The 27,391-nt window shown below is 38.8% G+C and overlaps 1 protein-coding gene across 1 annotated transcript in view; it reads left to right on the forward strand.

The window, feature by feature from the left end:
- DPP10 (dipeptidyl peptidase like 10) overlaps positions 1 to 27,391 on the forward strand; it is a 397,481-nt gene that overhangs the window by 354,951 nt on the left and 15,139 nt on the right. Inside the window, exons 12-19 of the mRNA XM_067549556.1 lie at positions 3,023 to 3,061; positions 4,176 to 4,283; positions 10,468 to 10,559; positions 12,463 to 12,510; positions 13,615 to 13,736; positions 17,635 to 17,682; positions 19,994 to 20,092; positions 20,193 to 20,262. Coding sequence (XP_067405657.1) covers positions 3,023 to 3,061; positions 4,176 to 4,283; positions 10,468 to 10,559; positions 12,463 to 12,510; positions 13,615 to 13,736; positions 17,635 to 17,682; positions 19,994 to 20,092; positions 20,193 to 20,262 — 626 coding nt within the window. The remainder of the gene's footprint in view (positions 1 to 3,022; positions 3,062 to 4,175; positions 4,284 to 10,467; positions 10,560 to 12,462; positions 12,511 to 13,614; positions 13,737 to 17,634; positions 17,683 to 19,993; positions 20,093 to 20,192; positions 20,263 to 27,391) is intronic.

Genomic DNA, 27,391 nt, shown 5'->3' on the forward strand with positions numbered 1-27,391 from the left:
TTTCCTGCAGGGAGAAAAAGCCATTGCTAAGAAGTGACCTTTGCCCTTTTTAATCCTGTAATTTAGCAATGATAACACAGCTCTAAAAAGTGGCAGCTCTCACCAAAATGAATTCTTATTTTAATACTTTTGCTGCTGATTCTGACAACAGCATCTGTATGGTGATAGAACGTGGCAGCATTTCAAAATAGAAAAAAAAATCACAAAGGTTCAGGAAACAGTTCCTTGTTGTCCCCTCACACAAACACGTCTGCACACCTGGAGGGTCCTGCTGGAATTGAAGACGATGGTAAAAATCCCCTTAAGTTCAAAGATCTTGGCTTGTTTAGCCTAACCAAAAGAAGGCTGACAGGAGATATGATTGCTATACATCAGAGGGATAAATACCAGGGAGGGAGAGGAGTTATTTAAGTTCAGCACCAATGTGGACAAGAACAAATGGATATAAACTGGCCATCACAAAGTTTGACTTGAAATTAGATGAAGGTTTCTAACCATCAGAGGAGTGGAGTTCTGGAATAGCCTTTGTAGGGGAGCAGTGAGGGCAAAAAACCTAGCTGGCTTCAAGACTGAGCTTGATAAATGTATGGAGAAGATATTATAATGGGACAGCCTAATCTGGCAATTGACTGATCTTTGACTACGAGTGGTAAATATGCCCAGTGGTCTGTGATGGGATGTTAGATGGGGTAGGTTCTGAGTTACTACAGGTAATTCTATCCGGGTTCCTGGCTGGTGAGTTTTGCCCACATGCTCAGGGTTTAGCTGATCACCATATTTGGGGTCGGGAAGGAATTTCCCCCCAGGCAGATTGGCAGAGGCCCTGGGAGTTTTTCTCCTTCCTTTACAGAATGGGGCATAGGTCACTTGCTGGTGGATTCTCTGTACCTTGAAGTCTTTAAACCATGATTTGAGGACTTCAGTAACTCAATCATAAGTTAGTGGTCTATTACAGGAGTGTGTGGGTGAGGTTCTGTGGCGTGTGTTTTGCAGGATGTCAGACCAGATGATTATAATGATTCCTTCTGACCTTAAAGTCTATGAGTCAATAAAAGCAGGACTAGGAGCTGTGGTGCTGTGATTACCTTGAATCTCTATTTCCAAAAACACAAGTACCCATCACCCATCTCACTTTATACTTACTTTATATATGGACGGGTGCCTTCAGAAATATCTGTGAATGTACACCACCAGATGTGCCACAGAGAGTGACAGGTAACGGAAGTTCGATGCTGTTGTGGTGATTGGATCATGTACAAGAAAAAAAAAAAGAATAGTGTATAACACATATACACTAAATGCTCTGTAGCACCTCTCAAGAATATTTATTTCATTCCATTTGATTGCCATCATAATCTCAAACATGTGAATCTCAAACATAAAAGGTGCAGCCTTCACCTGCCATGGTCTCTAGGTAGCTGTGTCCAGTCCCTTGAATGCATTCCTTTCAGTGCCAACACCTCCTCTTCTCCTTGGGGTGAAACCCGATGATCCAACTACTCTCTGAATGGGTTTCTGTTGCCAACTGTGATACCTAGCAGGCCCAATGCACTTGTCACCTGCAAGAGTTTCCCTTCAGGAGCTTGTGGGCAGCAATAAAATGCAGTAACACAGAAGCAACTTCTTCAGAACAAAGTAGGATTTATTTTCCAAAAGGTTCACAGCACTCAGAGAAGTGCATTAAAAACAACAAAGAGACCTATATAAATACTGTCTTACCTACACTTAGCATTCACCAGGAGCTCTTATGTAGACATATCTTAGCCTTCATGCCCTTTGTTCTCTTTGGGAAGCAAGTTACAGCCTGCTTGCTGCAGATTTTGACTTTCAGTAAATCTGTGTCAACCTGCAGTAGCTGACACCTTCCTCCCGCCTGTTTTCTGAGGTCAGCATCTTTAAGATTTACGATCCCCTTGTATGTGCTAAGCTTAGCCTTTGGAAGAGTAAAGCAATGCAGCCTCGATAGAGGCTTAGATAGCTATGATAGCACCTTATCTTTGCCATTGTTTTGTTTCCTATTGGTTTCCCTCTTAAAACCTCCTTTAGATCTACCTCCATATCAAGTAGCCCACAGAAACAAACACAGAGGTATGCACAATAAAAAATAACACAGATATTTCTCACTGTATCAGCTCCCATTCAACTGAGGGAAAGTTCAGCCATTGACTTCAGTCACAGTGGGACTAGACTCATGTCTTTCTAATTGAACTGAAAAATCCTCAGTGCAAGAATGTTTTACAGCACATATTACCATTTCAGTGCTAGTGCATATACAATGTTTGTAAATATCTCAAGAGTTCATTTGCAGTTCCAAAAAGATGTATATCAAAACAAATTATCAAACTATGATAGCCACTTGAATTTCAGTTGAGGGACCACACTTACAGGGGAAGATCCTCAGCTGGTGTCAATTGTCATGACTTCAGTGGAGCTATGACAATTCATACCAGCTGCACATCTGCCCTGTATTATTTTACCAGTAGATATATGGAGTACATAATGGTGTGGTATGGTGTAGAGGCAATGGCCCAATATGAAGCATGATATTGTAGATACTAAGCTTTTGATGTATTCATTAAACTATTACCCATGGAACTAAGCTAAATTATGGCCCATGAAAAGCATGTTCAGCTAAAAACTAATGATAGGAATCTGGTACTGGCTGTTTACCCAATGTTGTTGAAGGGCCTAAACATTTCCAGTTGTCAAGTGATGCCTAGACTTAAGAACCAAATACAACTGCGTATTCGAAGCTGCTTGATGATAACTAATAAAAAAAGGGTTTTGAAAGATCTTATGGTCCTAGTTCTGCTGGGAATTCAGAAAGGCAGCTGCCTTTACAATTAAATTATCATTTGTTATAACTTTTTAATTATTTGTACATTTTTAGGGATAATGGCAATGGGAAGGCTACAGCTCTGTAACACAGGAAACAAAAATTAAATGTAAAGAGTCATTTTGATGGATGTAAGGATTTTTGGGGGTCTGTAAATATTTCACAAAGATAATTCTTCTCTTTTAGAAATATGAGATTACCTCTGAAGTGTGGCTTTCTAAACAGGTACTGTCTGAATGATGCCTTAAATGTGTAATGCATAGCTGCTTGTATTGTTACTTTTATCTTGTTATTCGATTATTTTCTTTAATGAAATGTAAAATTGCATTTTTGTTAAAATAAAATTGTCACTTTTTAGGACACCCATATTAATCTAACATATAATATATCTAACATACATATTCTTGCATTGCAAATCTGACCTCTGTGTGCACTAAGATCAGCTGACTTTTCAGATAAAAATGTGTTTTTACTCCTTTTTTTACATCCTGTTAGAACCTGATGCAAAAGAGTAGAAGAGAGAGAGCATGTAGGGCTCCAGAGGAATGCTTGAGAATAATAAAACAAAGTTCATGCACATGAATTGTATGTAGATCAAAAAGTCAGCAAATGGTTCCACTTTCACAGCTTCAGATAAAAACATCCAACTGATTTAAAAAATGGATAAAAATATTTATTTAAAACACATTTCAGGTTCCATCATGTAAGGTGTATGTAAAAAAATCATTAAAAATTATGATTTTATGGTAGGCAGTGTCCCTTTAACATTTCCATATGATAATGGACTAGGAGATACATAACAAGCAAAGTTACTTACACCAGTTCAACAATTAATGATAGGGCACTAATTAATCAAAGCACTTACATGTGCTTCTGTCCATTCAAATTCAGAAACCATGACTTAAGTCCTCTTAAAGCCAAGTTTGCTTTGCTGAATTGAGGCAATAGACCACATTTGTCATCATCATCAATAAAACTTGTTTCTTTTATTATACATATCCTGTATAGGAAACTCTGTAGTATTTCCAACCCTAGCGAAAGGGGACAACAGAGAGCCAGTTTTTGTGAGATTTCAAATGTTAAGGCAAAAGAGTTTTTTAAAAGCCTCTGAATTTATAGCTGATGAATTGAACCGTATCTCAGAACCCTTTGAGCTATAGCTATTTTAGTTCTACTATTTTTAGCACGGTATATAGACATGGTTATGCTGAAAGTGGAAGGACATCTCTGTAACTTTCTTGTAAGAAATGACAACTACAGATTTAGATATCCAAGCTGATTATGTGATGGAGGGTTTAATGCACAGTTTGAGACAACTGAAACCATTTTATGTTTATAGAATGAGGAGCCAGTTTTCTCCAAAGATGGAAGTAAGTTCTTCATGATTGTCCCAGTGAAACAAGGTGGCCGGGGTGAATTCCACCATATAGCCATGCTTATTGTTCAGGTAAGTTTTTGCTTCAATTCATATTTTTGGGAGTAGTTGTATAATCCCCCAGGCATATTGGTGATGCCTTACACAAACAAAAGTCGGCCCTAAATACAGACTTGAGAGCCTCCGCATGTATGTCATGGGGATGGCCCTTTCTCTATTGTGATCACAGATCTTCTGTAGGACCCATTTGCAGCACCATGTAGCCAGGACAGTGTAGGGTGACTAGGGCGTAGGAGCTTTCTTTTTATATAGGTGCCTATTACCCCTAGCCCCCCGTCCCGATTTTTTACACTTGCTAACTGGTCACACTAGAAGGGTGGATGAACTATCTCTCCATAAGCTGATGCCAAGGATACTCAATAGATCTGCCAACAGAAGGCATTCACACAGCACCTGGCAGTCATTCTCTCTACCTGCGTCTAGAACTAGTCATAGACATGGTTTGCTTTCCAAGTCCTCTGTAGCAAGATAATGCTCAGCATTAATGTAATAAGTTCCACATGAATACAGAAATCAAGGAAATCTTTAGGATGCCAATTTCACTTTATTTATATATTTATTTTATTTTTTTTAATTGTCCATCCAGAACTCTGGGCACACTCATGAAATGTAATTGATGAGACATACATGGGGACCAATGTCCAAATCTGAAACCCTGCAAAGTTCACGCAAACTAGGACTCTGCCACTTCCCAGTGTTACATTTCCAGTCACTTTGACTTCTTTAGGTTATCCCCTCCTTCCAGGGAAGAGCCTGGGAGAAAGGATGAGCTTTTGTAGTGTGGCCGGAAGTTCCAGCAGATTTGCACTGTGGTGAACTACTGCAGAAAGTAAGCCTCAGATCCTCAAACGGATTTCGGCATCTAATTCCAATTGAAATCATTAGGAGTTAGGCACCTAAAACTCTTTGAGAATCTGAGCCTAAGTTCTAGAACTGAGAATTCCTGCAGCTCCCACTTAAATCAGGAAGCTGCTAATTCAAGCGTCTTTGCTGATCTCAGTAGAATACAAGGAGAGAGGTGGGCATGTTGCATACTATTTAGGCTGCAATTTTTGAAGGAGCCTTATGGAGCTAAAATAGCAGCCATCCATGAGGTCAACGCTCCTTGGGTTTAAACCCTTTTGACAATATTCATGTTGATCTCACGTATGAAGCAATGTGCGAGAAGGAAAGAGTAGTTTTACCTTAATCCATCTGTCACTAAGATTTTAGAATGGGAAACATAAGTGTATGTGTCAAACCTCCATCTTCCAATAAACCAGTGATGTGCATGAAAATCAGAGAATATTACACTAACAATCAAGGAAGTCCTATTTAGGCCTCTTTCCCATTATTTAGTGCTGTGTAGCATTAAAAAAAAATTGAAATAAATAACAAAATATAGGAAAAAATGTCCTGTAATATCACACTAAATGTTAGTGTGACATATCCTGGGGTAAATCTGGACTGTTGGATCGTTGTTTCCCCTAAACTCTCCCATTTACTGTGCACTATGCCCTGCTGTACTGTGTGAACTGCCACTCGGCTCACTCACCCCAGTGTCTAGCATGCAGGTCATCCCCCAGACAACTACCAGACTGCTATGCCCAGCCACTCTTGAGTTATGTATAGAGCAACACCCACTATCCCTAGTCCCAGCCTTGCACCCCAGAAATGTGCATTTTACACTGCTCGAGACCCCTTTGATCAGAATAAGCTCATTAATTAGTTTGTCATACCATCAAAGGGTACGAATATCCACTAGCCTTTATAACCCAAGTAAATTATCCAAACTTCAATAAAAAACATATTGTCTTAGACAAAACATTAAAATAAGTTTATTAACTACAGACAGATAGATTTTAAGTGATTATAAGTGGTATAGACATAGAAGATCAGAATTGGTTACAAAAAGATACAAACAGCAAGCTAAGTCAAACTTGAAGCAATAAGGTTTCTCTTCTCCGCAAACCTACAGCAGTCTGTGCTTACTGGAAAGCTTTTCTAGTTAGGACCACAGCTCCCAGTTCAATGATATTTCTGTCTTCCAAATGATCTTGTTGCCTTCAGTATAGGTGGGGGAGAAGAAGTGGATTGATGATGTCACTGTCCCTTATTTTATACTTTCCTCCAGATGCTGACAAAATCCTTGCTTCATGTCCAACATTCAGTCTTTCATATGAATTGCAAATTCTTGCTTACATCTTTTGTGTACGTGAAGCTTTGAAATGTAAAGCTTTTCTCCACAGTTCCTTTGTTATTTCCAAGAAATTGGTCTGTGGATAATTTCCAGACTCACAACATGTTTCAGTAACAAATATATAGCAGAATCTCATAACTCCACATATAATGATGACACACACATTTTAACAAGATAGTGAGTTTCAGCAAGTCATGACTTTTCAAATGATATCTCACAAGGCATACTTTGTATAAAATACCATAACCATATACAAGTGGTGAATATGTGGGTACAGAGCGTTATTTTGAGGTACAGTGTATCAAAATTAGTGATAACAAGTTTGCAGTAAACTTGTAGGCTGTTTCATTTGACCCGACCAAAGTTTTTGGGAAACTCAGGCCCCAATTCAATGAAGCATATAAGCACATGCTGAAATCCATTCTCTTTGTCAAAGAACTTAAGCACGTGCTCAACTTTAAGGATTGACTTCAATGGAACTTAAACATGTGCTTAAAGTTAAGCATGCGTTTAAATGCTTAGCAGTTCATCCCTATTCAGCAGAATAGGGACATAATATTCAACTCCAAAGTGGCAAATACCTCTGACTGTTGGGGCCAAAATCACCACTAATATAAATATATCGAACTCGGACTTCAGTGGAATTGTACTACCTTACACCAGTGATGAATTTGGGTTTTTTTAGTATATAGCTGCTCCCTGGAGTTAGTTTGTTTTTTATCTACATATATAAGAGGAAACCAGATATTCCATCTACTGAACATTATTCATCACTAAGCAACACTCTGTATGGTAATGGGGCTGATATGGGGCAATAAAGGACAGGAAATGTGTTTATATGCTGTGCTTTGCACACTGCATTAATCTGATTGTCCATTATTTCTAAAGTAAACATGGAGACATAAAAATTATATTAACCATTGCACATAAAGTCTTTTGTCACATCAGATATTTGTCACACTTTGTGAGAGCCACAGAAGTATAACAGTTGGCTTAGCAGAATTGTAAATAGGTGGTTGGTATCCAGCACCTTGACAACCAAATTCCACCATGAACATTTGCAGTAAACAATGGAATTTTTATGTATAATTTCCCACTTAAGATCTTTCACTGGCTAGTGTTAAACAGAAGTAAGCATTGCAGACTTGGGAGAGGTTAAGCAGTTTTATTGTCCCCAACATAAAAGTCTAATAACACAGAATTAAACTTTAATGATCAGTTCACTTCTATTTCAATTAATCATTGGGGTTTGATTATCCAAATTAAGTACAACTAGCGAGATATGATGGTTTTGCTTAGGTCATCTTAAATCAATCTTATTAATGCTACATTTTGGAAAAGATAATACATAAAATGTCAAATATATAACCAAATCAGGTTATCAAAAGCATCTATTTTAATCTCTTTGGGGCACTGTTTAAAAAAGAAATAAACCTACCACAATTTATTTACTTGCTGAATGTAAAGCACTCCATCTGAGGAGTGCTATGTTCCCAAATATCTCTAGTAATTTACATCATATTTATATCATGTTTAAAAATAAATTAATTCAAAAATTGGACTGAACCAGGAGTGATATGTCCATTGGAAATTCTTAGTTAGTTTGCCCCCCACCCCAAATATACAATGGCTCTTATTTTCAACCACAGTATGATAATTTAAAAGGAACTGAAATGGTTTGGGGCAAAATTTGCCAGCAAGCATAATAAATGATGTATTACAACTGCAATCTTGAAAAATAGCCATATTGTTTAATATTTATCAGCAATATAAACCACAGCCTATTTTTGAATCTGTGATTTCAGTACTTAAAAATTCCCTTCCACGCTTCGTGGATGGAACTTTGTGATAAATGAAAAGTCCTCTGGCCCCTACCACCTCTGCAGATAGGAAACACTCACTTATTATTTATTATCATCTTCATCAATTTGTATTTCAATAGTTTCTAGAGGTCCCAACTAATACCAGTGCCCCATTAAAATGGAATATTTCATTTTGTGTGTGTGTGTGTGTGTGTGTGTGTGTACACACACCACCTAGCACAATGTGGCCCTGACCTCAGCTGGGGCCTATAGGAAATACTGAAATAACTTACACACACCTTACAATTCTTTCCTGAGCAGTCTTTTCTATTTTCTCAATGGTAAGGCACTGTAATTCTAGTGGCTGGAAGTTTAGGCTCTGATAGTCAGTCAGTTTAAATGGCAGTTAACACAGGTGGATTCTAGGGACCACGTTCTGCTCTGTTGTCATTAACAGGCACATCGCTCAGGCTGAATTTGCCCATAAGCGTTTTTCAGCTTCCTAGCTGTTGTTGTAGTGCTGGGTATTATAAAGAAATATGAGAAGACAAAGGCTTTGTCCTCTGCTTTTCTACCCAAGTTGTTACTCTAGCTCAGTGTGAGTTATGTGTCCCCTTCTTTGCCCAAGCCACAGAGGTTGTGAATCTGTTACATCTCTCACCTGGAAACCCTGGCTCATTAGCCACTAATGCTTCTAGCTCTGTGCATCCCCAAGTGAATCCCTTGGGTTGGTCAAGTTAATGGCTGATGCATAAATTGGGGACTTGTCTGGGATTTGAAATGTTGTGGATCTCAGATTCATAGCATTTGAGGCCAGAAGAGCTCATTTATTTTGACCTCCTGTAAGACACATACCATTAAATTTCACCCAGTCATCCCTTTATTGAGCCAAAAACCTGTGTTTGACTAAAGCATACCTTTCAAAAGTTAAAGGTATAGCACACTGTTTAGACTTTACAGGAGCTTTTCTAGGATTTGAACCCAAGAATGCTCTACCACAAAGCATGACTCATGCCACTAGCCCAACAAGCTACTCTTCGAATTAGCACATCTTCTGGCACAGCAGCAGTGAAATTTGTACTCTCAACCTTGAACAGCCTAGACAAGGAACTTACCTCTACACCAGGAGGTGGGCTCACAGACGTTTGGGATGAGCTTCCTCTGTGCCAGATGATGTATATAACCTAATGGCCAATGTCAGTTGCGTGCCTCTTTCTGCACTTGATACACAGAGATTGTGAATCTTGAGAAGTTGGTTTTACCTCAAGTTATATATTCACTGAGCTCTAGAGGTTCCTAGCTCAAACCCCAATGTATTGGTTAAGGTAGCAACCATTGCACTACTGCATGAAAGGGTGAGTACTTCCACTAGTAGCCGGTTATTTTCCTTGACTCCTAGCAGGCTAATAACAATGGAGATAAAAACACTGACTTATCTGCCTACCTCACAGGGTGGTGTTGGTGTTGTTTATTTGTATTTATTAATTCCTGGAGGCCTAGACCAGATCAGGGTCCTACTGTGCTCTGCTCTGTACAAGCATATAGTAAATTCTGAGCAGTAACTGGCTAATATTTGTACAGCACTTTGAATGCATCGGGCCAGGCTAAGGCCCTTTGTGCCACTCCAGCCAGTAAAGGAAAAGATAATCTTCAATAGCACAGGTGATATTTATATATATTTGGCTTATTGCAACTTTGGGGTCAGTTCCTCAGCTGGTGTAAATTGCTGTAATTTACTCTGTATAAGGATCTGATCCTTGATTTTCAGCTCCCCTTTGACCAACTGCACCTTTATCCACGTGTCAGGAAGCAAAAACATTTATTTGTTAGTTTAAAAATTTTTTGTAATGTAGTGAAATTTTCTGCATGTATTGTGATATCCTCTAGCTGACTTCAAATTTGCATCAAAATTAAAGATATGGCAACCTAGACAGAACCTCTATTGTTGATATTGCATATGGGTAATTGAAAAAAAAAACATTGCAATAGAAACTGACGTGATTTTACTACCTTTGAAAAGTTAATATATTGAGAAGGAAAGGATCCTTACAGTCCGTGCCTTTCAGTGCATGTGGATTTTGAGATTTAAGTGAGTTATGTTGTACATTAAAAGATTAAAGAGCTGTAATCAGTAATGATATGTGCTGACAATCCTGTTAGGGAAAGAAAAACGTAAGACATAAGATGAAAGTCAATACTTACCATTTCTCCGCAGGCTAGAACCGAACAAATGAGTGTGAGACACTTGACATCAGGAAATTGGGAAGTTATCAAAATCCTGGCATATGATGAAAATACTCAAAAGATGTGAGTATTAGTTTTCTTTGTCTGTTCAGATAAAATATCTGAATTATTGAGATGGAATCCATTTGACTGGAAATAGTGTATGTAAAATTAATAACAATATTTTTTTCATTTGCAAGCACAGACATAAATTATAACTAATAGTACAAAGAGCAATTTCATACATTTGATCTGCCAAAGTACTGGAAAGATTATTATCTCCATGCTGTCGTTTAATTCCTCTTATTTAATCAACAGAGTGAGTCAGTAGATCACACAGCATATCCCCATTAGTTATCTGAGATAATAATCCTTCCATGTATTTTTCCCTTGGAATCCAAGAGAGAAAGCCTGTCAAAATTATTAGACTTGATAAAACTCAGAGGTTTGAGTTCACAGGGATTGTACAAACTTATTCTTTGGTTTCAGTTTGTGGGCATTCCAACCTTCCAAGTTTCACTTGGATGTTCTTGTTCAAATAGGTACAAAAACTCAAATCAGGAAATAGAGGAGAACTCAGCCAAAATCACTGTGTTTTAACCATTTTTTATTTAAACCTGGTCGAAGCCAAACCAGGGACCATATTAAGGTTCCTAAATGGGAAGGAAATGCACTGACTGAATGGCAGTGCCTGGAGACAGCATGAGCCTGATACAAAACACACTGAAGTCAATAGAACGAGTCTAGCTGACTACAATGGGTTTTGGATCAGGCCTTATTTATATCTGTATAAGGCAGAAATGAATATAATGTGCCTGACGCTGATCTCCACTGTTTCAGGAGCAGTGGTAGACCCTGTGTGAGATTAGAATCAGTACCCTTGTCTCCAGGATTATTGGGGAATGCAGTTACAGACAGATCCTGATATGGCTTTTGAAAAAGAAACTTTCTCTAGATGCTGTTCGGGGCATAGATGGGGAAATGTGGAGAAGGAAATATTGAGAAGGATCTACAGAGCTGGTACTGGCAGGCTACACAGCCTGGGCTTTCAGGAAGCTTTGGGGTGGGAGGTACAGTGATTCAACCACCAGTGTGGAATTTCTGAGGACCTCTGCCCTTTATGTGGATTATGATGACCCCAAGCAGGAACTTTCTGAAGAGCTCATCTCAGGTGCCCTCTGAGTGGGCCCACATAGGGCTCCCATTGTGGTTGCAGAAGACACATCAGCCCTTGTCCTACCCAGACATGCCCTGGCTTTAAAGAACTGCTCACTGCACTAGCTGCCATCTCTACAGTTGGAGAGCACAGATAGCCAAATTAGGGCTGCCCCTCTGCAAAGAGACTTTGAGATAAGAGGCTTGTTGTGTCTTATGCCCACAGAGAGGCAGCCATAATGTGCCTCCAAGAGATCAGCATTGTTTTGGTATGAAAACATACATCAGCCCAGATGTGGAGTTTTCTGCACACCAGGGCTCAATTTGTAATTTGAGCTGGGTGAATAATGTATTTTTTTGGCTCATTGGCAATTCAAAAAAAACCCAAAAATGTTTTGGTTCAAGCTGAAAGCGTTTTTCAAAAATTTCAGTGAAGCAAAAAGATGGGGGAAAACATTTTGTTTGACCTGAATTGAAACAAAACATTTTGATTTCCAGCATTTTTAAAACCTTTAATTGTTTTTTTAAAATAAAATTAAAGGAAATTTTGAAACAAAATGTCATTTTGAACTGAAAAATTGAAATATGTAGACTTTTTCAGAATTATTTTTAAAAGGGTTTTTTTGTTTTTTGTATTTTTTCTGAAACAGTTTGGCGGGACTAACATGAATTTTCAAAACATTTCACAAAAAAAAAAAAAAAAGCACAAAAGATTTCATTCAACTCTATTTGTCGCATAATGGGCTTTGCATGGATTTGGGCTTCTTCACTGCTCCTAATATTACATAGATCAGGGAAAGCGAGTTAAATTTTATTTGTCTTTCTTGGGCAGTTATTTTTTAAGCACTGAAGATTCCCCAAGAGGAAGACAGCTACACAGGTAAGTAATACACAGAGTAAAATTAACAATAGCTCGAACACAAGTACTATAAACTAGAAAGAGATTCTGTTCACCAGACCTATTGCTGTCTTGCAGCTTGTTTAGTCACCTGCACTTGAACAAAATGAGTGGAGTCAAGGTGTAAAATGCTGCCAAGCAGAATCAGTCAGAATTTTTCAAAATGAAGCTTTTTTATGAAAGTTGAAACATAAACAACATGCAGAAAAAATACTGAGAAAAGTTTAACAATATTTTGAAATATTTTAACCATTTTCCCCCAAATTAACTAGAGAACTGGTTGAAATTTTTGCCATTTGAAAAATGCAATGAAATGTTGAATATTTCAGATTTTGAGGAAAAACTGAGAAAGGTGGAATTTGAAAAAAACCAAATTCCCCCAGAGTATTTCCCTTTCTTTTTGATGAGCTTTACTGTCAAATCTGAGTGATAAGGTTTTATACCCACTTTGCACAGAGATAAATAACTGGAGAAAGTGCAAAGAGTGAGGAATCAGCCTGCTTATTACTACAGAGAATTTACTTATACTCAAAAATTGCCAATCATATTTATGTGAATATATTATAAAAATAAAAAATTAGGCAAACTCTAAATGCAATGGCATAGTGCACATGTATTCTTCAGACTGGCGTACTGTATAGAAAGCTTTCTCCAATTGGCTAAAATTATATTTACAAAGGCCCCAATCCTTCAACCTAAAATATGTGGGCAGACTGCCTCACCCATGCAGAAACCCCAGTTCTAAAAGCTACAATTCCATGAGGCCCTAATTCTCATTAAATTCTGATTTTTAGTCTCACTCCAGAGTACTTTTAATAATTAAGGTCCTAGTCCTGTAAGCTGCTTCATGCAGGTTTAGGAGACCTCCCACCCAGAAGAGCTTGCAGAGTTGTCGCCTAATGGAGCAACCAAAAGCTTGTCATATTGGGTATAAAACTGGCAAAAAATTAATATTTTTTTAGCAAGAGAAGAGTGGAGATCAGAAGAAACTTTATTATTGTCTAGTGGGACTATGGCGTCACTTAAGGAGTTTGTTATATTATCAAATAAAACTCTTCTGATGTTTATAACCAATTTTGTTCTCAGTGTATCAACTGTTGGATTATTGAACCGCCAGTGTCTTTCATGCAACTTCATGAAAGATCAGTGCACATACTTCAGTGCAAAGTTTAGTCCTATGAACAAGCATTTTTTACTACATTGTAAAGGTAAGTCAAATATATTGTTCACAATATAAATTACTTAAAGTAGTGCTTTATTTATATTTCTATTAATATCTTCTTCTGAATAGTGGTTTAGACCCTAATCTAGCAACAAACTCAATAACTATGTCTGTGCAGGCACAGAGTTCCCCTCTGGAGAACTCATTGGAGGTTTGGAGCCTAAGACCATCTTTGTAAAAATATATGATTCGTAGCTCCTACGCTCCTGGCCTTTTAAAACTTCTTGTATCCTTTTAGGAAGGAATGGATTTCTTTTTTCTTTTTGCAGTCATTAGAATTCATGTTGCAAGGTAGTGACTGTGCTGGAAATATGGAATTTTAAAGTGACACTATTGTAATTCAGAGCAATGGTTATTTGACAAATAAATTGACCTTTGCATTATATGTAGTGGATTAATCCTGTGCAGTTAATTCTAGATCACAACTAAAGACTTGCTTTATATAAGCATTAATTCATTAATACGCTTGTGCATTTAGACACGAATGTATTTACCAAAAGTATGGTATGGTTCAACCCCTGTAAGCAGAGCCCTTTTTATCAATGGAATGTTAAAAAACAGAACTCATTTATTTATTATTAGTTTTATTCCTGTAGAGCAAATTTGCCCCAACCAGTATTAAGACCCTATTGTACTAGGCACTATACAAACACAGAGTAAGAGACAGTCACTGTCTTGAGAGTTTTACACTCCAAATCCAGACAAGACTGCAATGGATGTAAACAAGCAGTAGGAAAGGATCATGGAAAGGAGATGAGACAAACAGAACATGTATTATTATAATCTAGTTACAGGGACTGGTAGGCCCCCAATCCTGTAATTAATAGCAGGTTGGAGCCTACATTTTTATGAGCATCTGTTTTGCTGCCCATCTAGCAGCATGTAGAAAATGATGGAATCCATCCAACAATACATTTGAGCAGTCCACTTCTTTTAACATACAGCTACTTCTCTCTGCAGCTGTGTATTTCTGTTTCACAAAAAAACCCCAAACATCCATGAGGTTTGAAAATAGAATATGTTAATACAAATAGGAAAAATGTATATTGCATAAAATAAGTGATATTTTCATAAACACAACTGTAAATAAATAAATATATGTGTGTACTATCTATGCAGAAATAAGCATATGTGCATATGTATATTATACATATAATATACATGCATGCACACTCTATCACAGATCAGGGCAACTGCACCTGTGTTTCCCATCAGTGATCTAGCAAGGGCACCCACTCTCAGGCTTCCAGCTCCCCAGCCATTGCCTTTCTTGGGTGGAGATTCATGTCTCACTCCCCCTTGACCAGGGTTATTCCAGGCTGCATAGTTCCCTGCCTTCACTACATTATTCCCAACGGAGACAGGTTGCCCAAGCACACATGCTTGCTTTCTCTTCAGAAACTGATAATGGAGTTGCCACGCAGTTCTTTTTATGCAAGCGTATTTTATTCTTAAAATGAAAGCATTGCAGAAAAAAACATATTAAAAACATTAAAACAACCTACACACATGCTAACAAGCCTACCAGACATCACGCCAACTCTAACAAACGTTATGGCAGATGCAGTCTTTCCATACCCCACCCAAGGGATTTCCTTCGTGGTCATCACAGCTTCAGCTCAGAACAAGCACCTTCATAAGATGTTTAATCCACCCTTTACACAGTTCAGGGATCTTTGATCTGGAATGTCCAGGAGCAGGTTCTCAGACAATGTGCTTTCCTCCCCAGAGCATAGCTTCAAAAGGGTGGATTCAGAGTGGGTTTAAACCATACGTTTCCCATACCATAAGTTTCCCATATCTATATATGGGCTCTAGACATGCTACCTCCTTTTGAGCACAATGCTGCAGCCCTTATTCAAGAGTAAAGGCTGCATACCAGTGTGCTGCTCACACCTCATGGTTTAAGCAGGATTCTCCCTGGTTAGTTCTTGATTTGGAGATGACCTGGGAAATCCCTTCTTGGTACAGGAAGTGATATGGGCAAGTCATCTTTACTTCTCAGTCAGTACTGAACCACTTCCCCAGCATGGTACAAAGAGGTGCTGGGTGATGTAGCCTTTGTTCTTATGATTTAGCAAAATGTATTTAACCTGAAATGAGAATGCCCTTAACTCTGCTCCCAGCTTTAACATTTACTATACCAGCAGTAGGACTGGCCATTAGGGGCTCTGACTTTCAGAGATAAAGAGATCCCATATCTCCAATAGAGGTTAATGGGCCCTATTCATGCTTAGCATGTCTGCAAATCAGGTTCTATGAGTTCAAACCTTGAGCATGACAATGTACTTGGTGCAAGCCCCAAGGGGAACATAGAGCAGGGGGGGGGCAGAGATGAGTTCACACCACCTTTGTGTTCTCCCCATTCCCAATATAAATTAGAGTTTGGGATTACACATGCCTCTTCTCTAGGTATATCTCCAGCACAGTCCCTGTGTGAAAGTGGAGTACAGTCTTTTTTACTCCACCTGGGAATCCCCAGATGTCTAGTTATGGCAGCACTGTGGTCCCCAAGGGACCCCTAGAGCAGTGCAAAATGATTGTATTGGGGGCACAGCATTTCTAAGATGGCAGAGTCAGCAGCACATTCCAACAACAAAAGCTTTTCACTTGTTTATTTTCCAGACTTTGAGGTAAACCACCTTGAACAGACAAATACCCCCTCATCCCCCAACCTGTACACACATTTTTAAACAAACAAAAGGCCCTGCTAAATCTGCAACAAAATGAAATCTCTGCTAAACTCCCAGGGGGCTGCTGTTTTAGCTTGATCATTACAAGTTTCAGTTCTTTCACCTTCTGTCTGCCTATGAGCACATTTTATAGGCTAACTTCTACTTCCTGTTTGTCCTCAGTCCGGAGCGCAGTCTCATTATCCCATCCCTTTTCATCTCCCAAGCACTTCCAGAGACTTGAGTGGGGGAAATAATCATTGAGGTCAATCCAAAGTGACATTTTTTCTAATTTTTGGTAAACTGAAAAGTAAAACAAAATCATTTCAGGTCAAAGAAAATGTTTTGCTTTTGAGTTTTTTTTAAATTTTAATTTCAGAAGTAAAATTGAAATAGGTTTTGAAACAAAAAATAATTTCAAATAAAAAAAATCAAAATACCTCATTTTAAAAATATCGAAACTAAACATTTAGATTTTTTGCAGAATTTTTTTTTTTACACTAAACTTGCCCAAAGTCCCACAGGAAGTCATTGGTGAATCCAAGAACAGAACCTAAATCTACTGAGTTCCATTCCTTAATACAAGACCCTCTTACCTTCTTTGTTGGCTCTTTCCTGTTTCAGGATGTATCTTTTAGACATATATGCCACGTGCATTGGTTAAAACCATTTCCCCTTTTTCTTCCACTCTTCATCTTTGTCTTTTTAGGCTGTAAACTCTTCAGACAATGGACTGCAGATCAGATTCTGCTGTCAATTGCACCATTGAAGAGCATGAGTAATTTAAATCAGTGGAGCTGTTTTGAGTTTCACACCAAGCTAACTGACAGCAGAATTTGGTCTCATGTTTTCCTGTGTGTTTACACAGCATCTACTAAAATGGGGTTCTGATCCTGGTGCTTTCTGTCTTTGGGCACTACTACTAATACAGTAAATAAAAACACTATAATATGTTAAATCTACATTTAACTGTGATACTTTTTCTCTGACAGAAATGGGATACCAAAGTTGTTTCTTAATTATGGAGCTATTTGCAATTATATGATATTTTTGCTACACTTTTGTAGATTTGCATCAGAAAGTGATTATTGTCATCTCTGTGTTCACCTTCCTTCAAATACAGAGATCCTTGCTATTGGTTGAAGTACAGGACAACGTATAAACAGTTTCTACTTCAATTATTTTTTGTACTTTTTTCCTCCACAAACATAGGGCCGGGAGTTCCAGTTGTTAGCGTGCACAGTACAAGTAATCCTGGAAGTGAGTAAGCCCCATTTCAGAGAAATTCCTTATTGTAGTCTTTGTTTCAGCACAAGTACAAGAAAAATTATGTAATTCATTTCCATAAACCTGTCTTAATTAACATGGCTGGAAGTGATAAGAAGAGAAAACATTTAATCAACTGACTAGAACATTCCCAGGATTTCTCAGATTCATGTTATGCTAGATGCATATCTTTCATCTACTATTTACACTTGAGTTAATTAGGTGGCAGGATGTTCTTCATCCCTTTCACTCACTATGTAAATTATGTTTCTATTATGGCTTGTCTTCTGTAGTCTTAAAAATGTTTCTAAAATTATAATCCAATTATTTTGGATTAAGGTACAGACCTCCCAGTGCTGATCATCAAATATGACCTACATACAATGAACTAAGTCCTGCTCTTAGTATACTGGTCCAAATCCAGAGTGCCTCCACTTCTATTTTAAATAGGCATTCCAAGAATAGAGTCTTCTGAGATCAGGTCCATGACCTCTACATTTCAAGTTTTGCTAATTATGCTGTATGTTATGGACCAGATCCTCTGCTGCTCCTTGCCTGCTTTGCTGCTCTGACAATGCAAACCAGCCATAAACTTCTAGTAGCATAGGATCCATTATGGCAACGATAGCCAGTCCCTCTAGATCCATCCAGCATAAGGATGTGGCTAGGGGGTGTGGACATCCCTCCATTTTGGCAATCTACAGCACAGGCACCGGGCGCTAGTTAGACCAGATCCCACGGCTACAAAGATGGCTTGAAGCCCAGGAATCTGGGAGATAATGTGCACTGGCCTGGACTCTCAACACAAGTTAGAGCATCTTGAGGCTGGACTAACTAGTGCCAGGTGCCTGTGCTGTATATTGAAGCCATCGTTGTCCACTCTGCTCTAGTCTGGGCCATGCACAGCTCAGCCACAGCAGAGGATCTGGCCCTACATCTTCAAAGTGTCATACTGATCAGACCTTTGAAATACATAATAGAGTTAAAACATGTTGAAAACAGTACTAATACACTTAATTAAGGAGACGCTAACAACTTCCCTTTCTCCTTCATATTTTCAATATTACTGTTTACAGTAGTTGTCAAACTTTATACTGCGGAACCCCTAAAAGGTGGACTCAATATAAATTCATTAACTTCAGTGGAGCTACTCAGTATTTCTGAGAGTAGAATTTGGCTTTTTATTATTTGTTTCTAAAATTCCTGTTTGTGAGGAATCAAAGGATAAATGTGAGAGGGACTTATGTAGAACATTATGGAAAGAAGACAAGGCAGTAGGTCTAGAGAGAGAGTGCTTACCATTGGCAACAACAAAACCCCAATAATGAGAGATAATTTATTTGTAATATTTCAATGCAAGATTAAATAATCCCTCTCTATTAATAAAAGAATAAGAGTGCGATTAAAGATTACTTCAAATTATTATAGGCTAAGACTATAATTATAACATTTTGGTTGACTGCCCAGAATTAAGGTTCTAGTTAGATTATCCCTTGTTGCCCCAAATGAGGATATATGATTTCAAAAATCCACATTAAGGGTGTGAGATTGGAGGATAAAACAAGAACAGTAAGATCTTTCATCCAAATGCAAAAGGGTTGCTTCAAATCTGGCTTCAGTTTTTAAGCCAAACTGTGCCCTGGCTCCTCATTGAAGTATGGGAGAGGGAGGAATACAGAAAGGTAGTAACCAAGTAAAGGTGTTCTAGATAATTTTCTTGCACTAGACAGACAGAGGCTGTCCTTACTTCTGCTGGTGATAGGTGCATCATGTGCTCTCTCATCCCTCTCCCATTGCCTACTGTCAGGCATCCATTTTGGCAGGGCTGCATGCCTGCCCTCTTGGACACACAGAGCATTGCTCTGTATAGTAGCATCTCCCACAAAACCATCCACACTCTCATTGTGTATCAGGAATGCTAATATCTACATTGTGCCTGGATCCTAAATGGAGTGAGTTGCGAGGGTAAGTGGATGGGTATCACTATCCCCTTCTACCCATGTAACACAAGCCAAAATTTAGCTCCTGGTGTTTAATGAAAACAAACCTTGTTGAAGCCAGAACAGAGAATAGAAAATCATTAACACTCCCTTGCACATTGTGAATTAAGCTGGTCGTGCATTATAAAACACATTTAAAGAAAGAAAGTAGGTGCATTATAAAACTTATTAAAAGAAAGAAATGATTCAAAGATTTAGCATTGCATATTTGTTAATTTTTCTTTAATTATCGGTATCTTGATTTCTCTCTTGTATGGTGATGCATTGTATCTTCCACCCTGATTCCTCCTATTTGTTTTCTACAGAATTTTACATATTGGAAAATAATGCGGTGTTGAAAGAAACTATTTTAAAGAAAAAGATTTTCCAAACTGAAATTAAAATGCTTCACATTGAGGACTATGGTAAAGTTAGCAAAATGTTCCTTTAACACAGAAAAAACTTTATTCAAATCTTACTATTTTGCATCTACCAGACTTTAATGTTTTGCTCTTTTCTTAAAAGAACTTCCTTTACAGTTGTCATTTCCAAAGGATTTCACAGATCGAAACCAGTATGCTGTGCTGTTAATAATGTAAGTATCTATTTAGGATCACTAAAAAAAATAAAAGTAGGTAAATGGGGGTATAAAGAGAGGATTTATTTCTATATTTGCACTTGTAAAATATGTGTGTGTGGGGGGGGCGGGGGGTGACTGTAGGGAAAATATCACTTTCCTTATAACACAGCCGTCGAGTTGATAAACCAAAAGCTTTTTTCATCAGGAAGAAGCTGTTTTATGTTTTGTCTGATAAAAATCCTGGTTTGTGAGCTTGTCAATATGAACATGGTTCAAGTTATATATAGCTATACATGCGGGGCCAGATCTTTGCCTGGTGTAAGCTAAAGTAGCTCCACTGGGTTCAGTGGAGCCATGACTGTTTACATCAGCAGAGACGCTGATCCAAGATGTATAATTTTTTTCTTCTATCACTGACAGAAATAGGTACTGCCTAGGGTCAGTTAAGACTTCCAGAGCCCACGTGCTTTAGGAATAGCAGAAAGAAGATAAAATACCAGAGCACCGGTGGCTGAAGGCATTATGGGCTTGAGACACGGCCCACGGAAGTCAGTGGAAAGACTACAGGAGGACTGACGCAGTCACTGGCAGTTCATGCTATGTCTACAGAAATAAAGTTAGCTTTGTTTCTTTCAGAGCCAGCCTCCTTCTGTTTACTCATGCATTAGATGTGTGGGGGGGGGCAGGCCCACCGACAGCAATTCCAGGCCCCAGGGTAGAGCAGTTCTGTCCCACCTCTTCCACCTGGGACACCACCCCCAGTCCATCCCTGCTCCACCCTAGGCCCTGCCCCCTCCCCCACTCAGCCCACTTGCCACCGCATCCTTCACCTCGCACTCGTCCCCCTTCATCCCTTCCACACTCCGCTTTCCCCCAAGCGGTGAGTGACAGCTGTGGGGAGGGACTGAATGGGGCAGGGAGGGACATGATGAACAGTGGCGAGGGGGTGAGCGAAGGAGGACGCAAGTGATGGTGGGGAGGCATGGGGAGGGAAGCAGGGCAATGATCACACCTCCAACCCACCCTGATATGTCAGCAGTGATTAATACATCAGCATAAGCCACCCTCCATTTTTGCCCAGGGAGTCAGTGTGCCGTAGTCATGACTGTCTCATGCAGGAGACCTAAAGTAGGGATTCCCAGTACACACAATCTCCTCTTTCCACATACCCACACTGGAGCAGCCATAATTTGTCCCTGAATGTCTAATTAGCCATATTTCTTTTTCTCAGCTATCAGTGATTACTAACTGGTTTATCATTGGTTAAAAGGAGTCATGTTAGAAAAGTCCAACTCAGGGGTTCATCCTGATATTCTTCAGTACCCAGGCTATGTATTCTCCCTTGGAGCCCCACAGACTGGATTTCATATTCTGGTTAACGAACATGGAAACCATGTGTCTCATGTCTGTGTTATGCCACTTGCTTACAGCATTGGCAGCTTTGTAATATTTACAGCCTTGGGGTAGATATTCCATCAGTACTGTATGTAGGGAATTAACAATGTGACTCATATTAAAATGAATGGGGCTACACAGCTAAATCCCCATGCAGCATATTGAAAATGTAATCCCTGGTGAGCAGTACAACAAGATACATTAAACTAGTGTCTTCTGTTTAATGAAAATCTCCAAAGATACTTTTAGTGATACACTGAAGGCCTAATTTGCAAGCAAGAGCCCCTAAATAAGTTGTCCAGAATTTCTGCGCTTAAGCATCCAGATCAGTTCTTATGCATTAATAGGTAACAGACAGTAAATGCTGATTTCAATGCCCAATATGTCATTTGGACATTCCATTTAGGAGCCTACATTTGAAAACTGGGCTCCTGGACTATATTTCAGCTAGACTAGTGGATGTATCTCTATTTTCAATGGCTGATGTAAAACGTGGCATCTTCTTCAGTGAGGAGAGGATAGAAATTATATATGTATTTCTTTCTCTAGTACTTGCTAGTGCATATGGTGGATCATATTTGTATTATAGGCAGTTGTTCTTGAGGGTCAAGGGATAAAATCATTTGACACCAGCACAATTGGTATCATATGCAGTTTCAAAAACTTGTTTTTCTGTAAATAAGGGAACTCGGGGACTTTCATGTAACTCCCTTAAAAAGTGACTTAAAAAGCTGAGTAAATAAATGATCTTCAACATATATTTAATTTTTGTGCTACAAGTTAATAAAAAATTAAGGCAAAAGAGAAGGTGCTACTATGACTGAACATTATTGACATTTATAAAGACAGATGTCTGGAGATAGTTTTAAAAAGTTTTCTTTTGCAGAAGTTTCAGTGGTACTGAAGCAGGGTTTGAATTCCAGATGTGCATGGTGTCAGGATTAGAGATCTAAAGGTCTCCAGTGAACAGGCTGCAGTGATACCTTAATGAGATCAGACGGTTGTGCCTATAAAGTGATTATTTTGTGGTATTTGCAAATGGGAGGAAAAGGATCTCAGTGACAAATACAATTGTTTGGTTTTTCTACCTCTGTAATATTGAACTTCCACTTCTCTTCCGTGAAACTCCTTGTTTTGCAGTGCTGAATTTTCGGTTTTAGTGTTAACTGGAGTTATTTTTAGAAATCCCCCTTTACATGGTAATGAAAAGTCAATAGTGAAAATCTGACAGGAGAAACCTTCTATAGCTCATTTAATGTGGCTCACCTCTGCCATCAACTGAAGAGAAAGAGGTGGTATTTCTCAGCCCAGCTTGCGACGAACTCTGCACTGAGATTGCCAAATTAATCTCTTTAGAATTAGTGATGAGCCAAAATGGGACCTGAGAATGCAGAACTTCAACTGAAGTCAATGTAGATTCTGTCTGTGAGACAGTTGAAGGACTGAGCCCAGGATTTGCATACAGACTTTGGATCGCTCCACTCCCTGAGGACAAGTGTGGTTGGAAGCCTATATGCAAGCTGGGTATCTTGTCCACCCGTACAACTCAAAATTGACATCTTGCTTCTTTTCATTACCAGAAGTACCACCTCCAAAAAGCAGTACTGTACTTCCAGGAAGGACATCAGGCTGTTTCAGGTAACACTGATTGGCTGATTGTGTGATGTCGTTTCCCAGACATTCTACCTTCTGAAAGTGGTACTTCTGTGACTGACTTAGAGTCACTTTGTCCCTTCTGCACATACATTAGGAGTGTCCATACAGAGGTTATTTTAGCGGTAGATCACCAGAGGAACCATTAGTACTGCTGAACAGCTACACTTATTTCCTTGTCCATGGTCTCAAAGGGGTGATCTAACCACCAAGCTATCTAGGAATTGCAAGGCAAAAAAAGGAATGTTCACTGTAATCCTCAATAACAATGTTTAGTGTTATCTGTTTCTTTGCAAAGCAAATGACTTCTCCTGATCCAGTTTGAATAACTGAGATGTCATTAGCATATTTCCTCTGTAGACATGAATCAGTTTAAAGTGTTTATACCAACAGCATAGCAATATACAAGTGAATTAAGGAAAAGGGAGAGGAAAGAAAGAGGATTGGGAAAGGCACAATTGTGAGGGAAGGCAAGAGTCAGCTGATTTATTGGACCTCTAGGGCCAGGGTTTCAGCCATTTTAGATGCACAATTAAGTGCACACAGGATGCTGATTCTTCACAGTCTTACTACTTCGGAAGGGTATGTGTAAAGCCTCCCAGGAACTCCAGCCATTGTGCTGTCGCAGCTGTGGCTTCTGCAGAAGATTATAGCTCTGTATGTCGTGCATATACCCAGTGCCTGGTCCAGCTATTCTTGGTATTGATGGCTTTCATTACTGGCGCAGAAAAAATATGTTGGACTATGACTCCGAATTAGATTGTAAATTTTTGGGAGTAGGGACCATATTTTATGCTGTGTTTGTACGGTGCATGGCTCAGTAGATCTCCTGTCCCAAAATCACAGCTCAAGTAATAAATACACTGGAAATCATTATTTCTGCTGTCACAGATTTCCAGTGCAACTTGGTCAAATCACTCAATTTCTCGGGCTTAACTTGGGTGCCTAAATTAAGATTTCTAAATTTAGGCAACCAGGTTTGAAACTTTGGGCCAGAGTGTTTAAGGCCCTGGTCCTGAATCTGACTCCATGCTGGACAACCCCTGAATCTGCACAGAATTCCACTGAATTCAGTAAAGTTGCACACATCACAAGGCCCAGCCTCAGAGAGTCTATTCTAGGATCAGGGCCTAAATTTCCCTAGATGTGAAATTATAGTAAGACTCACTTTCATCCTAAGGGTGGTATGAAGCTTAATTCATTAATAGTTGTAAAGTATATTGAGACCATTAGACAGAAGTGCATAGCAGTATTGTTCAAATTTATACGGGGTCAGAACACCTGGCTATTTAGCAGATACACAGGCCTTACACAGTGCTAGCTCTATGTCTCTCTCATGAATTGTGATGCATAGGCCATAAAATACTAAATAGATTATAACACTGCCCATTCTTCCATTTGTTCCTCCTAAACCACTAATACATTTCACATGTAGTTTCCTTAAAATCATAACACATGCGCTGTAGCCTATAGATTAGAAAGGTGTACAATAATTGCCTTAAAGAGTAGTTATTATCTCTTTTCTATATAACTAGTATCAAAGTTTAAATTTCAGGTTCTTGATTTTTTTTCATTATGGTTCACCTTATTCATTAAAAAAGTTGGATAATACAGTCCTTGGTAATACACAGGAAATGATTAAGTGGTATAGACTAAGGCATTTAATATGGGTAATAAAATGAGAGGTGATAATCATTCTTTATTTCTTCTTGAACATAATTAACCTCATTCTTTCAAAATCTGTAGATAATGCATCTTAAATGTCAGCATTCATTATTTAATGTCATTTAAAACTGTACAAACTCTTAAGAGGATATAGTAACTGAATGAGTAGAGAGATTCTTCTAAATTTGGAGAAAAAAATCATCAGACTGTATATTCATTAAGAGCCATCAAATAGCTTAACTCTCCTAGAAGCTTTGCATATTTTATATGTTTGCTTATACTTCAGTAATGTAGAGGAAACTCTGAAATGGTGCCAGATCTAGACCTCACTCAAGCCAACTGAGCATCACATGAATCTGATACCAGGATTCCAGACCATAGGGTGGAAATGGGCAATTGTTTTAACAGGGCAAGTCCAACAATGAAGAATGTCATATCACCTTTAAACAGTAGCAGGAATTTAGGGAGGTAAAATGTAACTATGGATATTTACCTAAGACCCCTGGCATGACAGCACTCTTGCATTAATGGATCTCTTGTGGAATTTTCATTTGTTGTAGAGGACATTGTTCGTTTTAATTGGTGTCTGTTGCAAGTGATAGAACAGTGCATTGCCACATGTGTACAAAATACAAATATATGGTAGATTCCATCTTTTTATTACACCCTGTTCAGAAGCAGGAAATCCCAGAAATCTTTTTCATCTGGCTGTATTTGAAGTTATTCTGAGGGTCAATTTTGGAGGGATCATTATAAATAAAATCTACATAACTCTTGTGCATTTGCATGCTGTCCTGCCAACTAGTTCTTTTCATTCTTTCCCCTTTGGAATGAAGATGATCTGCTGTCCTTTTTGGGTTGCTGTTTTGTGGAAGTCTTGTGAAAACCTTGCTCTTTTCAGTCTTCTAGGAGTTTCCCCTTTTTCTAATCATTTTGTTTTGTCCCACAGCCCAATACAGGCCATACAGGAGCAGGGGGACAAGCAAGCAGCTTTCCCCAGTTGTTTCACTGACAACAGCTTCCCTGGTGTTCCCCGTGCTATGGGGAAATACAAGGGCTGTTTGGCTCCTTTTCAGGGACCAGGACTCCAAAAATGGAATGGGGAGAAGATGAGCTATGGCTCAATCCTCCTGTAAACCCCCTGAATGGGGATGACACAGCAAGGGGAGCAATGGATGAGGATATCTCCCTCCCTGCATGAGTGCTAGGAACAGCACAGCGTGGAACCACAACCTCTTTTCTGGGTTTTTTTGTTTTTTGTTTTTTTTTGTGCAGGGCAGCTCTGCATCTTCAATACTCACAGCTGTGGCTTAAAAGCCACAATCTGGCCTTTCATATTTTTATGGCTGTTTAAAGAATACTCATGCTGCTTTTGCATTACTATCTTTATTTCATTTCAGTCTATCACCTGGATTCTATTTTGATAATGTGATCTTTTCAGGGGGAGTTTTTCCCCCAGTGGCAAATGCATTGGTTTGCACAGTTGCAAATGGATTGTCTGCTTTTTAGATATGACAGGCTCTGGCAGGAATTATGAATGGGGATAACGTGGAGTGCTTGGCATTCTGTGGAACCACTGCTTGGGATTGTTATGGGTGTCTTGATCTCACACTGTTGATGAAGGGTGTGGTTGGTAGCAGGGCCAAGTGAGAAGTTGTTCACACAAAATGAATGTGTGATGAATTTTGCCCCCCATGTCAGTTTTGCAAAATGTTCTTTTTTCCTTTGATGCATTTTCACCATTAGTGACTCTTTTGCCAGTGATATAATTTTGCATTCAATAAATAGAATTTATCCTCTGAGCTGCAGTTTCCCTCACTATTTCATATTTGCTACTATGATACTTTTTCATATTCTGACTCAGATTGGTGAGCTTGTATTGGGAGGGAGTTTGCAGTGTGTGGCAGAAGTCCATGACTAGGGCTCCTAGCCACTATGATAATATTAGTAAATAATAATATTAATAGCCACTGTGATAAGCACTTCATATTCCCCTCCAGGCTCTAATGAGAGCCAAAGCTTTAGCTTCAGATCCCTGTTGAAAAGATTCTTCTCCTTTGTAATAGATGATGAGCTGCCTCTTTCTCCAGACAGGCTGAGGTGTATGTGACTGAATTGCAAGATGCCTACAAATTACCCACTAAGGTCAATGATATTGGTATATTATTGATAGCTTCTGTCTATTTAAATGGCACCTCAATGGTGAACTTCAGCAGTGTTTCTGAATCATTCTCAGCCTTGCTACAACTGCAGACCCATAAGATGCATGTTGTTAGTGCCTAAGATGCAGACTTGGTAGATCTGAACTTTATAAAAATGAGCAGATTCAGATGCTGCTCCTGTACAAATAGAAAAAATAAAGTTAAGAATTATTAGATAACTCCTTCACTCGAATCCCACTGCTCTTGTTTCGTTGTTGAAAATACACCAG

The sequence above is a fragment of the Emydura macquarii genome, unplaced genomic scaffold (genome assembly GCF_026122565.2).
Source record: "Emydura macquarii macquarii isolate MOO-44397 ecotype Brisbane River unplaced genomic scaffold, CSIRO-AGI_Emac_v2 contig_1253, whole genome shotgun sequence".
Classification (NCBI taxonomy): Eukaryota; Metazoa; Chordata; order Testudines; family Chelidae; genus Emydura; species Emydura macquarii.